This window comes from Pantherophis guttatus, chromosome 3 (assembly GCF_059756535.1).
Source record: "Pantherophis guttatus breed Tessera chromosome 3, ASM5975653v1, whole genome shotgun sequence".
Classification (NCBI taxonomy): Eukaryota; Metazoa; Chordata; class Lepidosauria; order Squamata; family Colubridae; genus Pantherophis; species Pantherophis guttatus.
In genome coordinates, this window is record NC_142065.1 from 206,604,865 (window position 1) to 206,616,517 (window position 11,653).

At 40.3% G+C, this 11,653-nt stretch overlaps 1 protein-coding gene across 5 annotated transcripts in view; it reads left to right on the forward strand.

The window, feature by feature from the left end:
- KHDRBS3 (KH RNA binding domain containing, signal transduction associated 3) overlaps positions 1-11,653 on the forward strand; it is a 129,341-nt gene extending 117,688 nt beyond the window's left edge. For 3 of the 5 annotated variants that reach the window (XM_034434830.3, XM_087890914.1, XM_087890913.1), the window contains 2 exons: positions 1,387-1,445; positions 5,359-6,032. In XM_034434830.3, coding sequence (XP_034290721.1) covers positions 1,387-1,445; positions 5,359-5,450 — 151 coding nt within the window. In that variant the 3' untranslated portion in view covers positions 5,451-6,032. Of the gene's footprint in view, positions 1-1,386; positions 1,446-5,358; positions 6,033-7,130; positions 7,184-11,407 lie in introns of those variants that run through there. The other 2 variants (XR_015733454.1, XR_015733453.1) reach the window with 1 other exon arrangement.

Consider the following 11,653-nt stretch of genomic DNA (forward strand, 5'->3'; position numbering starts at 1 on the left):
GGGGACTCCAGCAAAGTTGGAGTGATGGATGGGACCAGTCACAGCAGATTAGTCTTGATCGCTTCCTATTCAATTTTTTTTTTATTGCTGAAAAGAATCTAAAGATTCAGTAGAGCAAGGCGTTATCTGGCATCATGGACCAGGTTGGCCTAAAGTAGACGTGCAGTTAGTTGAAGAGCCATTAGTGCCTCCTCTGAGATGATGACCAGCAACTGACACACCTCTTTATGAGCCACTAACCCCCATCACATTACACCACAACACCAGCAGGAGAAAACTCTTCATCCTTCATCTCTACTTGGAGAAGAAGCAGGCAACAAGCCGCTCATTTCTCTTGCTCGCTCGCTTACTTGCTCACTTTGGCATTCGACTTTCCACTAAGGAATCTTTCTGCGGACTAGAATTGCCTTTATTTATTTTTAAAGACAATTCCATCTTTATTTGAGCACCGTGGCCATTTTAAAGCATTATCAAGTCAGCACATTTTTTGTACGTGATTTTTTTTTTTTTAATCATAACTTGATTTCTCTTATGGCGTTGTGCTTCTCCTTGGAATCAAAACCAAAGAACTGTTATAAGTATTTAAAATGAATACCTTTAGCCACCTGAATTTGGAGCTCTTTAATACTTACCTGGGTAAACCTCCCAAGTCTTCCTACCCTTTGGCCTGTGTAGTGAGGTTTTGGGGACAACTGTGAAGAAACATCTGGCGGACAGCAAGTTCAAACAACAGGTCTGCCTATACATCATGGTCTACTTCAAAGGGTGTGTTTATATATATGTGTGTGTGTGTGTTTTTCTATCGAAGCATCTGGTCTACCCCAACATGTCGCATTCATGACAAACCATTTTATACCAAATTTATATTTGCTGATAAAGTCTCCCTTTATTTCTTTATCAGCAAATATAAATTTGGTATATATATTTAGGGTCACCTGAGTCAGGTATTCTCAGAGTTCAGTGTGTCAATATGCAATGCTCACCAATGTCTTCTTGCTGCTTTTTTTCTTTTTCTTTTTTTCTTTTTTTCTTTTTTTTTGCTTTAATTTATATGCCGCCCTTCTCCGGAGACTCAGGGCAGCTTACAATGCGTTAAGCAATCGCCTTCATACTTTTGTATATTTATACAAAGTCAGCTTATTGCCCCCGCAATCTGGGTCCTCATTTCACCTACCTTTGAAAGGATGGAAGGCTGAGCCAACCTTGAGCCCGGTGAGATTTGAACTTGCAGTAATTGCAAGCAGCAGATGTTAATAACAGTGCTTTAGTCCACTGTACTACAGGCTCTTTTGAAAGACCTTCAAAAAATGTAGCTGCTAAGTAGGGTCAGCTTCATTCTGTCTTGTAACCAGATGAATGAATATATTTTCTTCTTCTTTCAAACAGTGGTGGCGATTACTATGACTATGCCCATGGCTTGAACGATGAGACGTACGATTCTTACAGTGAGTACCTTTAATATTCTGGAATTCTACTTTGATGTAGAAAAAGGGGTGATGGCTACCGTACGTTTCCCAGAGTAATAATGCCCCATGTTGTCATTATTATTGAAAATGGGAATTAATTATGCATGGAGATGAAATTATTGAAGGCATGTTTTCTCTCTCTGTCTCTCTTTTTTCCGGCATGCGGTATATGCAAAAGGAGAGTTTGAAATTACAGGAAGGCAGATTCTGAGTTCTAACAAAGTTAGCTATGTTAGTTTCCAACACAGATATGGGAGTGAGTGGGATTTATTTTTATCTTATATGGTTATTGTAAAGGTTAGATTGCTCCAATTCAGGATTTCTGGATTTAAATTCCTCCACTGAGCTGTAGTTGGACTAGCTTATATGACACTGCTTTGTGATCCTTTCAATTTGCCATTTTATACCGCAGAGAATTCTGGGGTCAGTCCCAGAATGGAGTGATTAGGAAGTTAAATTTACCATGTCGCCAGCCAAACTGGAGAGTGGGGGGCAGTGGTGAAATCCAAATTCTTTTACTACTGGTTCTGTGGGTGTGGCTTGGTGGGCTTGGCGTGACTTGGTGGGCATGGCAGGGGAAAGATACTGCAAAATCTCCATTCCCTCCCCACTCCAGGGGGAAGGATATTGCAAAATCTCCATTCCCACCCCACTCTGGGACCAACCAGAGGTGGTACTTGCCGAACTACTCAAAATTTCCACTACCGGTTCTCCAGAACCTGTCAGAACCTGCTGGATTTCATCCCTGAGTGGGAGGTGGATACCAAAATGGCTGACCATGTAAGGAACTTTGGCCAAGGCATTTGCCCATTCCACTAAATTGGATGGCGTAGGTACGACGGAATACGGAACAACTCCTCTTCATCTCTAGCAATGTTTCTCAACCTCCGCCATTTTAAGCTGTGTGGACTTCAAGTCCCAGAATTCCCCAGCCAGCCATGAAATGAAATGAAACAAAAAGCAAAGATTTGGGGAGCTCAAAGCTGAATTTTTAAAGATTGTAATAGACTAGAGGTATCGGATGAAGGATGTTCCAAGATGTTGTGGGGAAACAGATGAAAAGTTTAAAATTGTGGCTAGATATCGGGGACTCGAAATTTCAACCAGGACTGAGAGTGACACCTTCACACCCATGAAGACAATTACACACACACACACACACACCCCATATTTTGCTTGTTGTCAGAGGGAGTTACTGCAGATTTCCCTGCTAATTGCTAGACATTGGGGGAAACAAGACTGAATTCCTGTTTCCCTGGGGCTCTTTGTAGGTAAGAGGGGATTAAACAGCATTTCTCAACTGAAGCACCCATCCTCTTTAACTTGGGGAGTTTGTCGTGATACAGTAAATTATTCTACCGTGCAAGCTGTCTCCATGTCACAGGTTTAAATGACTCTTAAATCACCTTGAGGGGGAAGCAACTGATTACACGATTCTCTGAAAAGTTACTGAAGCTTTCTCTTTTTTCCCCCTTGCAACATGCTAAATTGGTCTTCGTAGACTTCAGAGCTTTGATTGTTCCATGCTCTGACATCAGTATGAGTTGTCCCCTGTTTGCCTTCTTGCAGGCGAACATTTTAGCCCTGAGCTCACGGTGTGCTTGGTGCAAACAGGGAGTGAGTCATTGTTGTCTTCCCCCTACTTCTGCTGACACCATCTCAAGTCTCAGTTCTCCTGTTCTTCTCCCACCTCATGCACAGGGACTGAGCTGGGAATAGTAAAGAAAAGAGTCAAGAATCATTTATTGCAATAGCATTCGGACTTAACATACCGGCCCATAATGCTTTACAGTCCTCTCTGAGCGGTTTACAGAGTCGACATATTACCCCCAACATTCTGGGTCCTCATTTTACTAACCTCAGAAGAATGGAAAGCTACGTCAACCTTGAGCTTTGTCAAGATTCGAACTCCAGGCTGTGGGCAGAGTTAGCCTGCAATACTGCAGCTTAACCACTGCGCTATCAAGACTCCTATTATGCACTTACATTACAGATTTTTGCACACTCATATGTGTAGTTACAGGCAGAATCATTTGAGGCTGGGATACCCCAGTCAGGAATGATTTCTCCAAGGTGGGGATACACCTACATCCATCTTTGCTTCCTTTTGGACGATGAGCAAAAAAATGGGCCATCCCATTAACGATTTTATTGTTGATGTTTTACATTATTTGAAGTGGTTTAGATGAGTAGAATGGTACCATTATGTGGTTTTTTTCTATTCTTTTCTTGGGAGGGAGGGAGTGAAGGAGAGAGGGACAGAAAGAAAGATGGGAGGAGAAGGGGGAAGGAAGGAGAGAGAGAGAAAGGGTGGGGAAGGGGAAGAAAGGAAGGTGAGAGGAACAGGAAGGAAGATGGGAGGGGAAGGGGGAAGGAAGAGAGGAGAAGAAAAGGAAGATGAGAGGAAGGGGAAGAAAGGAAGGTGAGAGGGACGGGAAGGAAGATGGGAGGAGAAGGGGGAAGGAAGGAGAGAGAGAGAAAGGGTGGGGAAGGGGAAGAAAGGAAGGTGAGAGGAACAGGAAGGAAGATGGGAGGGGAAAGTAGAAGGAAGAGAGGAGATGAGAAGGAAGATGAGAGGAAGAGGAAGAAAGGAAGGTGAGAGGGACAGGAAGGAAGGTGGGAGGGGAAGGGGGAAGGAAGAGAGGGGAGGAAAGGAAGGTGAGAGGGACAGGAAGGAAGATGGGAGGAGAAGGGGGAAGGAAGGAGAGAGAGAGAAAGGGTGGGGAAGGGGAAGGGGAAGAAAGGAAGGTGAGAGGAACAGGAAGGAAGATAGGAGGGGAAAGTAGAAGGAAGAGATGAGATGAGAAGGAAGAGGAGAGGAAGAGGAAGAAAGGAAGGTGAGAGGGACAGGAAGGAAGGTGGGAGGGGAAGGGGGAAGGAAGAGAGGGGAAGAAAGGAAGGTGAGAGGGACAGGAAGGAAGATGGGAGGGGAAGGGAGAAGGAAGAGAGGAGATGAGAGGAAGGAGAAGAAAGGAAGGTAAGAGGGACAGGAAGGAAGATGGGAGGGGAAGGGAGAAGGAAGAGAGGAGATGAGAGGAAGGAGAAGAAAGGAAGGTGAGAGGGACAGGAAGGAAGATGGGAGGGGAAGGGAGAAGGAAGAGAGGAGATGAAAAGAAAGATGAGAGGAAGGGGAAGAAAGGAAGGTGAGAGGAACAGGAAGGAAAATGGGAGGAGAAGGGGGAAGGAAGGAGAGAGAGGAAGGGGAAGAAAGGAAGGTGAGAGGAACAGGAAGGAAAACGGGAGGAGAAGGGGGAAGGAAGACAGGAGAAGAAAAGGAAGATGAGAGGAAGCGGAAGAAAGGAAGGTGAGAGGAACAGGAAGGAAAATGGGAGGAGAAGGGGGAAGGAAGGAGAGAGAGAGGAAGGGGAAGAAAGGAAGGTGAGAGGAACAGGAAGGAAAATGGGAGGGGAAGAGGGAAGGAAGGAAGATGAGAAGGACAGGAAGGAAGGCGGAAAGGGAGGACTCTGGGGCATGCTGCTCTCATGGGATTAAACAGATATCTCGCAACTCTATACCAGGAAAAAGGGCAGCTTTTAACTGTTGCTAAGGAGGGGAGAGGAGTACCAGTGTAATTCTGTGGCCTACAGCTTGGCTGCCACTCAAGAATGAAGCTTGGGCCTAGCTTTTACAGAGACTTCAGGTTGAGGTCCGCATCCTCATTCTGAGCCAGGTTTGAATTTTTGTTCAGAAATCCCATGCAATTTGTGTTTCGGGGGTTGATGAGGACAAAGGAAAAGATACCGTGGAAGGGTGAAAAATCTTTCCTTTTAGATGTTGAATGTTTTTTCCCCCTCACCCATTCCTGCTCCATCTTGGGAAAAATAAAATAAATGTTCACCTTGAAGCTTGGTAGAAAACGCCTTACCCCCTTTTCCAAACTTTGTGATTTCAGGACAGGAAGACTGGACCAACGCAAGACACAAGGCTCCTTCGGCCAGGTCAACAAAAGGAAGCTACAGAGAGCAGCCATATGCAAGATACTGATTATTCTGTCCGATGTTGTGAATTGCCCAATCTCCACCAGTCCTGTAAACTGTTCAAAGTAATTTTTTTCTATGAACAATCCCTTTTTATTAAAATCAAAGTGCTTAATCTGAATGGACGGACTGAGCTTAATCTATTTTTTGCTGACTGAAAAACCTGTACAGGAAGGAAGACATGTGAAATGAGCTTTCTTATTTCTGGATTGTATTTGGGAGAGGGTGGGAAGGAAGGGGAAAAAAAAGGAAAATAGGTGATCAAAAAAAAAAAAAAGAAATACAAAAAGGAAAAAAAAAAAACCTTTAACTAGTGTTAAAAACAGCTAGGTTTACTAAACATGTTAATCTATTATTTTAACCTAAGCGTAACCTTTTATTTTAAAGGTTTTCAACAATTAAGTTCTTCTCTAGTTTTACCTTTCAACTATTTTGCTAGTTTTTTCTCTTGCAAAACATGCGTAAAAAAAAAAGGGAAAGATCACAAATGCAAATAATGTGGTATTTTGTAATTTGAGTCTTGAAATGTTCTGTAGTGTTAAGCAAAGTTTATTCTTGCTTGATACTAAATAAACTTTTGAAAGAAAAATCAGTGTGTGTGAGAGTATGCATTATTTATTTAAAAACCTTAATAAATAGTTGTAAACAGGGAAGGAGTGATTTTTTTTTAACCACGATCAGTATAAAATGGTTCCTCTTAAAATATCTGTTTCAGCTATTTTTGGTTTTTTTTTAAAAAAAATGGTAAAAACCTAAAGGTGCCTTACGTTTACTGTAGCTATCTCTCTGTTGTTTTCCATTTATGCACACAATATAGATATAAAGAGTTGTTAAAGGAAGTATCCAAACGGTATTGAGCGGCTGGATTCCAACTTTAAAAATATATATATATATATTCTTGTTTTAAAATAGCTAATGCATTTTCTGAATCAGATAAATTAAAAAAACAACGCAGAGAATCAATCAAAAAAATAACCTGTGACTTAGTTTTTCATCTTGTTGAGCAATTTCTTCATTAGTGCAACTTTGGAATATTTTTTTTTTTTGTTGTTGTTGTTTTCTGAGAGTTTTGATACCTTAATGACAACCTCACTTCGTGCCGGAAGCAATAAACTCAAAGCTTTTAAAGATTTTCTGACATGACTAATTGCGGTCGCTTTTCGTCAGAGGCTGAGGATGTAACCCTTAAAACGGTCTTCATTTGCAAAAGGTAAATAAATCAAATAAAATTTTAATCTCACTTAATTTATCTTAATATAACCCATAAAAGCAGGGAAGCGTTACCAATTACCACCGTTTTATTTTAGATTACAGAGAGAGGCTTTTAAGATCAACCACCTAAAATTTCATCTTAAAAAGTTTAATTTGTACTAGTACCTAAAAAAAAAAAGAAAAAGCCTTAGTCAGTTTAATTGGAGCCAAGTCTTCATGATTAAACCAATGTAAAACATCATAACTAGTAACTTGTAAATCCTAGAATTTATGAACAAAATAATGTAACTAAGAACTCAAAACATGAAGAGATGTTTTTTTTTTGCCCCTTAAACCTTATTCCTTTTTTGTTGGCTTGGTGTCTTTTAATTCTGGTGTTCATGGTTTACGATTTGTTCTTCTGATTTTAGATTTTTAGAAAAGTGGAGTTTCTTGAATTAGTAAAAAACCCCCACCATTTTCTTCTTTTTATTAGGAGTCACATGGAACGCACGGAGGCCAAAGAGACCTTTTTCTCTTGATACTTTGGTAGGTATCTATATATCTATATCTATATCTATATTTATTTTAAGCTTTAGTTAATAATGTACCAGAGAATTGCTTTCAAATAACTTAACCCGTGTTTCAGACTGTTTGATGCTTTCCTACCCATCAGGAAGGAAATCGGAGATTTCTAACCAAATTTTTCTCCGCTTCCAGAGTGTCCCATTGCACCATTAACGGTGACTTGGAAGCTATGGTTGATGCTTCTTACTGCATCTGAATTCAGAAACAGTTCACGTCAATGCAGTTATGGCATTGGTCCAACCTCAAGGTGTGGTTCCATTTTTGTGGTGGAAGGTATTTTTATGGGGTAGATGAAAAAAAATCAAGAATGCAAGAAATTATGTTTGCGGTAGGTCTGGAAACTCAGAGCCCAGTATGAATCCTGTATTGACATCCAAATTTCAGTGACTTTGCACCAGAGGTGGGTTTCAGCAGGTTCTGACCAGTTCTGGAGAACCGGTAGCCGAAATCTTGAGTGGTTCGGAGAACCGGTAGTAAAAATGCTGACTGGCCCCGCCCCCATCTATTCTCTGCCTCCCGAGTCCCAGCTGATCAGGAGGAAATGGGGATTTTGCAATAACCTTCCCCTGGAGTGGGGAGGGAATGGAGATTTTATAGTATCCTTCCCCTGGAGTGGGGTGGGAATGGGGATTTTGCAGTATTCTTCCCCTGGAGTGGGGAGGGAATGGAGATTTTACAGTATCCTTCCCCTTCCCTCCCTTCTTCTATTCTTTTCAACTTTCTTCTTTCCTCCTCTCCTTCCCCTTCCTTTCCCCTACTCCTCCCCTCTTCCTCTCTTTCTAACCTTCTCTCCTACTCTTATTTCCCCTCCCTTTCTTCCTCTCCTTTTCCGTTTCTTCTGTCTCTCTCTCTTCCTCCCTTCTCCTCGCTCCTTCCTACCTGTCCCTCTACTCCTCTCTCCCTTCCCTCTCTGTTGTTGTGTCCCTTTTCAATTCAATATTTTGTCAAGATGGTATTCGAGCAGCCCCAATCTTATATTTACCCACATTTTCCTTTCAATTTCTTTTCTATTTTGCTGGTTAGACATATATCATCCTTAACGTACATTTATATAGTACCTCTTTTTTCATTTTCCCCCTCCTTCCCCCTTTTTCATTTACTCAGGTGTCATCTGGATTTCTATTTTTGTTCTCTCATTTATTTTTATTCATATTCCTTTGCTAGCCAATCATAAAAACGTCCCCATGTCTTGAAGTACACCGATCCCTCTTTATCTTTTATTCTTAATGTTAACCTGTTCATTTCTGCACATTCTAATCACGCCACTTCCAAAGTTACATCAAAGAATCCATTTATGAGATTTCAATAATAGCCAATTATAGAGAATTTTGAGCATCAGTTCCTTAAGTCTTTTCAATCTTGATCTGCTAAAGCTTGTTTACTTGGCATTTGGTGATATCATTCTTACACCATTTGGGAAAATAGCATGTGGGAAATAGTATGTGTTTAACCATGGCATAGTAGTGTGACAGCTCCTTCTTCAATAGCTTCCTCTCTCACATAATGCCTAGTCACATAATGGCAGCTGTTTTCAAAGTATGAAATGCCGCACATTTTATGCGAACTGATGTACTGCTGCTCCTTAAGAGCACTATAGAATATTTTATTGTTTTTTATCGAAGCCTGTTGCAGAATTTCCAGAAATAAAAGTCATTTTGAAAAGTACAAACTCTCAGAAAGTAAAACTGCCAGCCTAGTAGTTAAAGTGCTAACACAATAACAGTTTTGGCTTCCGTTATAGAGGTTAAGGCAGCAGGAATAACGCCATATCTGGATACCCCTTTGAATTGGGTAACGAACAAATGTCTTCATTTGAATGCTATATGAGCCTCCAAGAGCCAATTATTTGTCAGTTGGGCTCCTGTATAAATGTACTTAATAAAATTTCATAAGCACTCTTTAATAAATCTGCATGGAACGAAATATCATATTTTTCGGAGTATAAGACGCACCGGAGTATAAGACGCACCGGAGTATAAGACGTACCTTAGTTTTTGGGGAGGAAAATAAGAAAAAAGCTGATTGGCAGGTGGATAGGCCTCCTGGAATACCCCCAATCAGCTGTTTCCAGAGGTGAATTTTAGCAACAGGTTGGTTGGTTGTGAACTCTGTGCCTTCCTTTTTTTCAGCCTCTGAAACTTCTGAAAAAACTTTTTTTTATTTCGCAAAGATAAAAGTTAAGGGGAAGTATGAGATTTCAGGAGGTTGTGTTGAGTAGTTTTTTGGGTCTTTCTCTTTCCAAAAGTTAATAATTTCTATTTTGGTCTGTCAGTTAATTAAACACTCGTAATTACTGTGCAGTCTAGGATGGTCTTTTACCCTTGAGATGGAAATAAAATGGCTGTCTAATGCGCAGAATATAGGTACCAGTGTTTCAAGAAATGAACCAATTGATTCTTCATTTTAATTTAATGCATTTAAGTAGAGATATTGATTCAGTTTATCAATTATCTGTACATCTAATATACTCAGATCCAAACTATTCAATATTGGTCTAGGTTTACGAGAAAAAGCATTCCGTTTTTATGATTCTTGAAAATAATGCATTTTTTATACATACTGTTTCATAATGACAATAGCTTTATTTTTTTCTTGTGTTCATTAAAAGTTAAATCTCTGCCTAGGCAATATTTCTTTCCAAATGCATCATCTTCCGAAGAAAATATTATCTCTCTCTCTTTTTTTTTTTTTTTTAAGGAAGTATAATTTAGAAGTCTTAGAGCAGGGATGGCTGGCTGGGGAATTCTGGGAGTTGAAGTCTATCTGTCTTAAAGTTGCCAAAGTTGGATGCTCCTGATATACAAGGGGGTGGTGGGGGGTATCTGAAAACGTTCATCTGTTTTCAGTCCAGAGTGCAAGCAATAGATTGCTTAGCTTGAATTTAGAGTTTACGTTTCTGCATGTCTGAATGTTACAACTATAAGAGGAAAAGTCCATTCACTATTCTGATTAATGATGTAGTTCATTTACTATTTTGCTTAATAAATGGTAGCAACAGAATATAGAACTTAAAGCCGAAATAATTTCAAATTAGGGATTGCCTGACCTATTGGCGGAGTTCTCTTGCATATATTTTTTAAAATATTAACCAATTGAACCAAATACTCTGGACGAAACAATGTGATAAAACGAATTGTAAGGCAAAACATAGAAGAAGTTAAACAATCGTATCAATTAATGAGGTCCACCGTGCTTTTAATGTTTTAGAAGTGGCCTTCAATGAAATTGTTCTGAAAAAATATTGGGCTTTTAATTTCTAGAAATTGGCTCCAGTGAAATTGTTCTGAAAACATACATACAGTACATGTATGTATGTATGTATTTTTATAAAACCTGAAGTACAGCGGTACTTCAGTACTCAACTGCTTTGAAACTCATCGAATTTGGTATTCAACCCATTTCAATGTGAAAATTTTGTCCTGGTACTCATTGTTTGTTTGGTAATCAATGCACAAGTTAGAACTTGTCAGTCTCAGCTGCCTTGTGACTCACCACATTATTCCCTATGGGAAAAATTTGTTTGGTACTCATTGCGCCTCCAGGAACCAATTAACGATGAGTACCGAGGTACCACTGTAAATTGATTTTTTGCACATATAGGTAGCTCATGCTTTACATACAGCTTTGTAAGTTCCAGTCAAAGTCAAGTTACTGATTTTGTTATGTCAGGGGTCCCCCAGTCCATGGCCCGGTACTGGAGCGTGGCCTGTTGAGAACTGAGCCACGCGAGTGGTGGGCAAGTACACGCACGCGCGAAGCTCCATTTGTGTAAATGGCAGACACGCCCACGAAACCATCCCTCTCTCCCCCCTCCCTTCCGCTGCTGCCATTGCTACCACTCCACGGTTCCAGGAAGGTTGGGGACCGCTGTGTTACGCTACAATTCAAGTCGCAGGCAGTCAAAATAATGACAGCCCTGTTCTTGACATATCCCCGTTTGTTTACATTTGAAGCATGAAATATTTAAAGGTCTCTCTTAATGCATAGCCTGCTGTTTTAAGCTTTGAGTCGTAGATTATTTCTGCCAAACGGTAAAGCCAAGCCCGTGTTAATTTGCTGTTCGTTCTCAGTTTCCTCAAACAAATTATTACTCTTTCTAATTGCTATTTTCCATCCTTGCAACATGAACGTCTCAAGAGAAGCATCAATCATTATTAATTTCTATATTGTTCTGCTGTTTTCCAGGGATTTCGGTCATGGATACGGACAGCTTCAAAATCCTTCCTTCACCAACGTGCCTCCAAAACTATAGCCAGTTTGCAGATGAAACACCAGTACGATATTTATGTTACCGCTCCTTTTCCCACCCCCTCACAAACTTTGTAACACAAAATAGCTTTTCTGGATTTTTGTTTTAACTCCAAAGTGTTTCATCACTTATTATTGTACCTTTGTAGAGATGTAAATAAACGGGTTTTTTTAGAAAAAAAA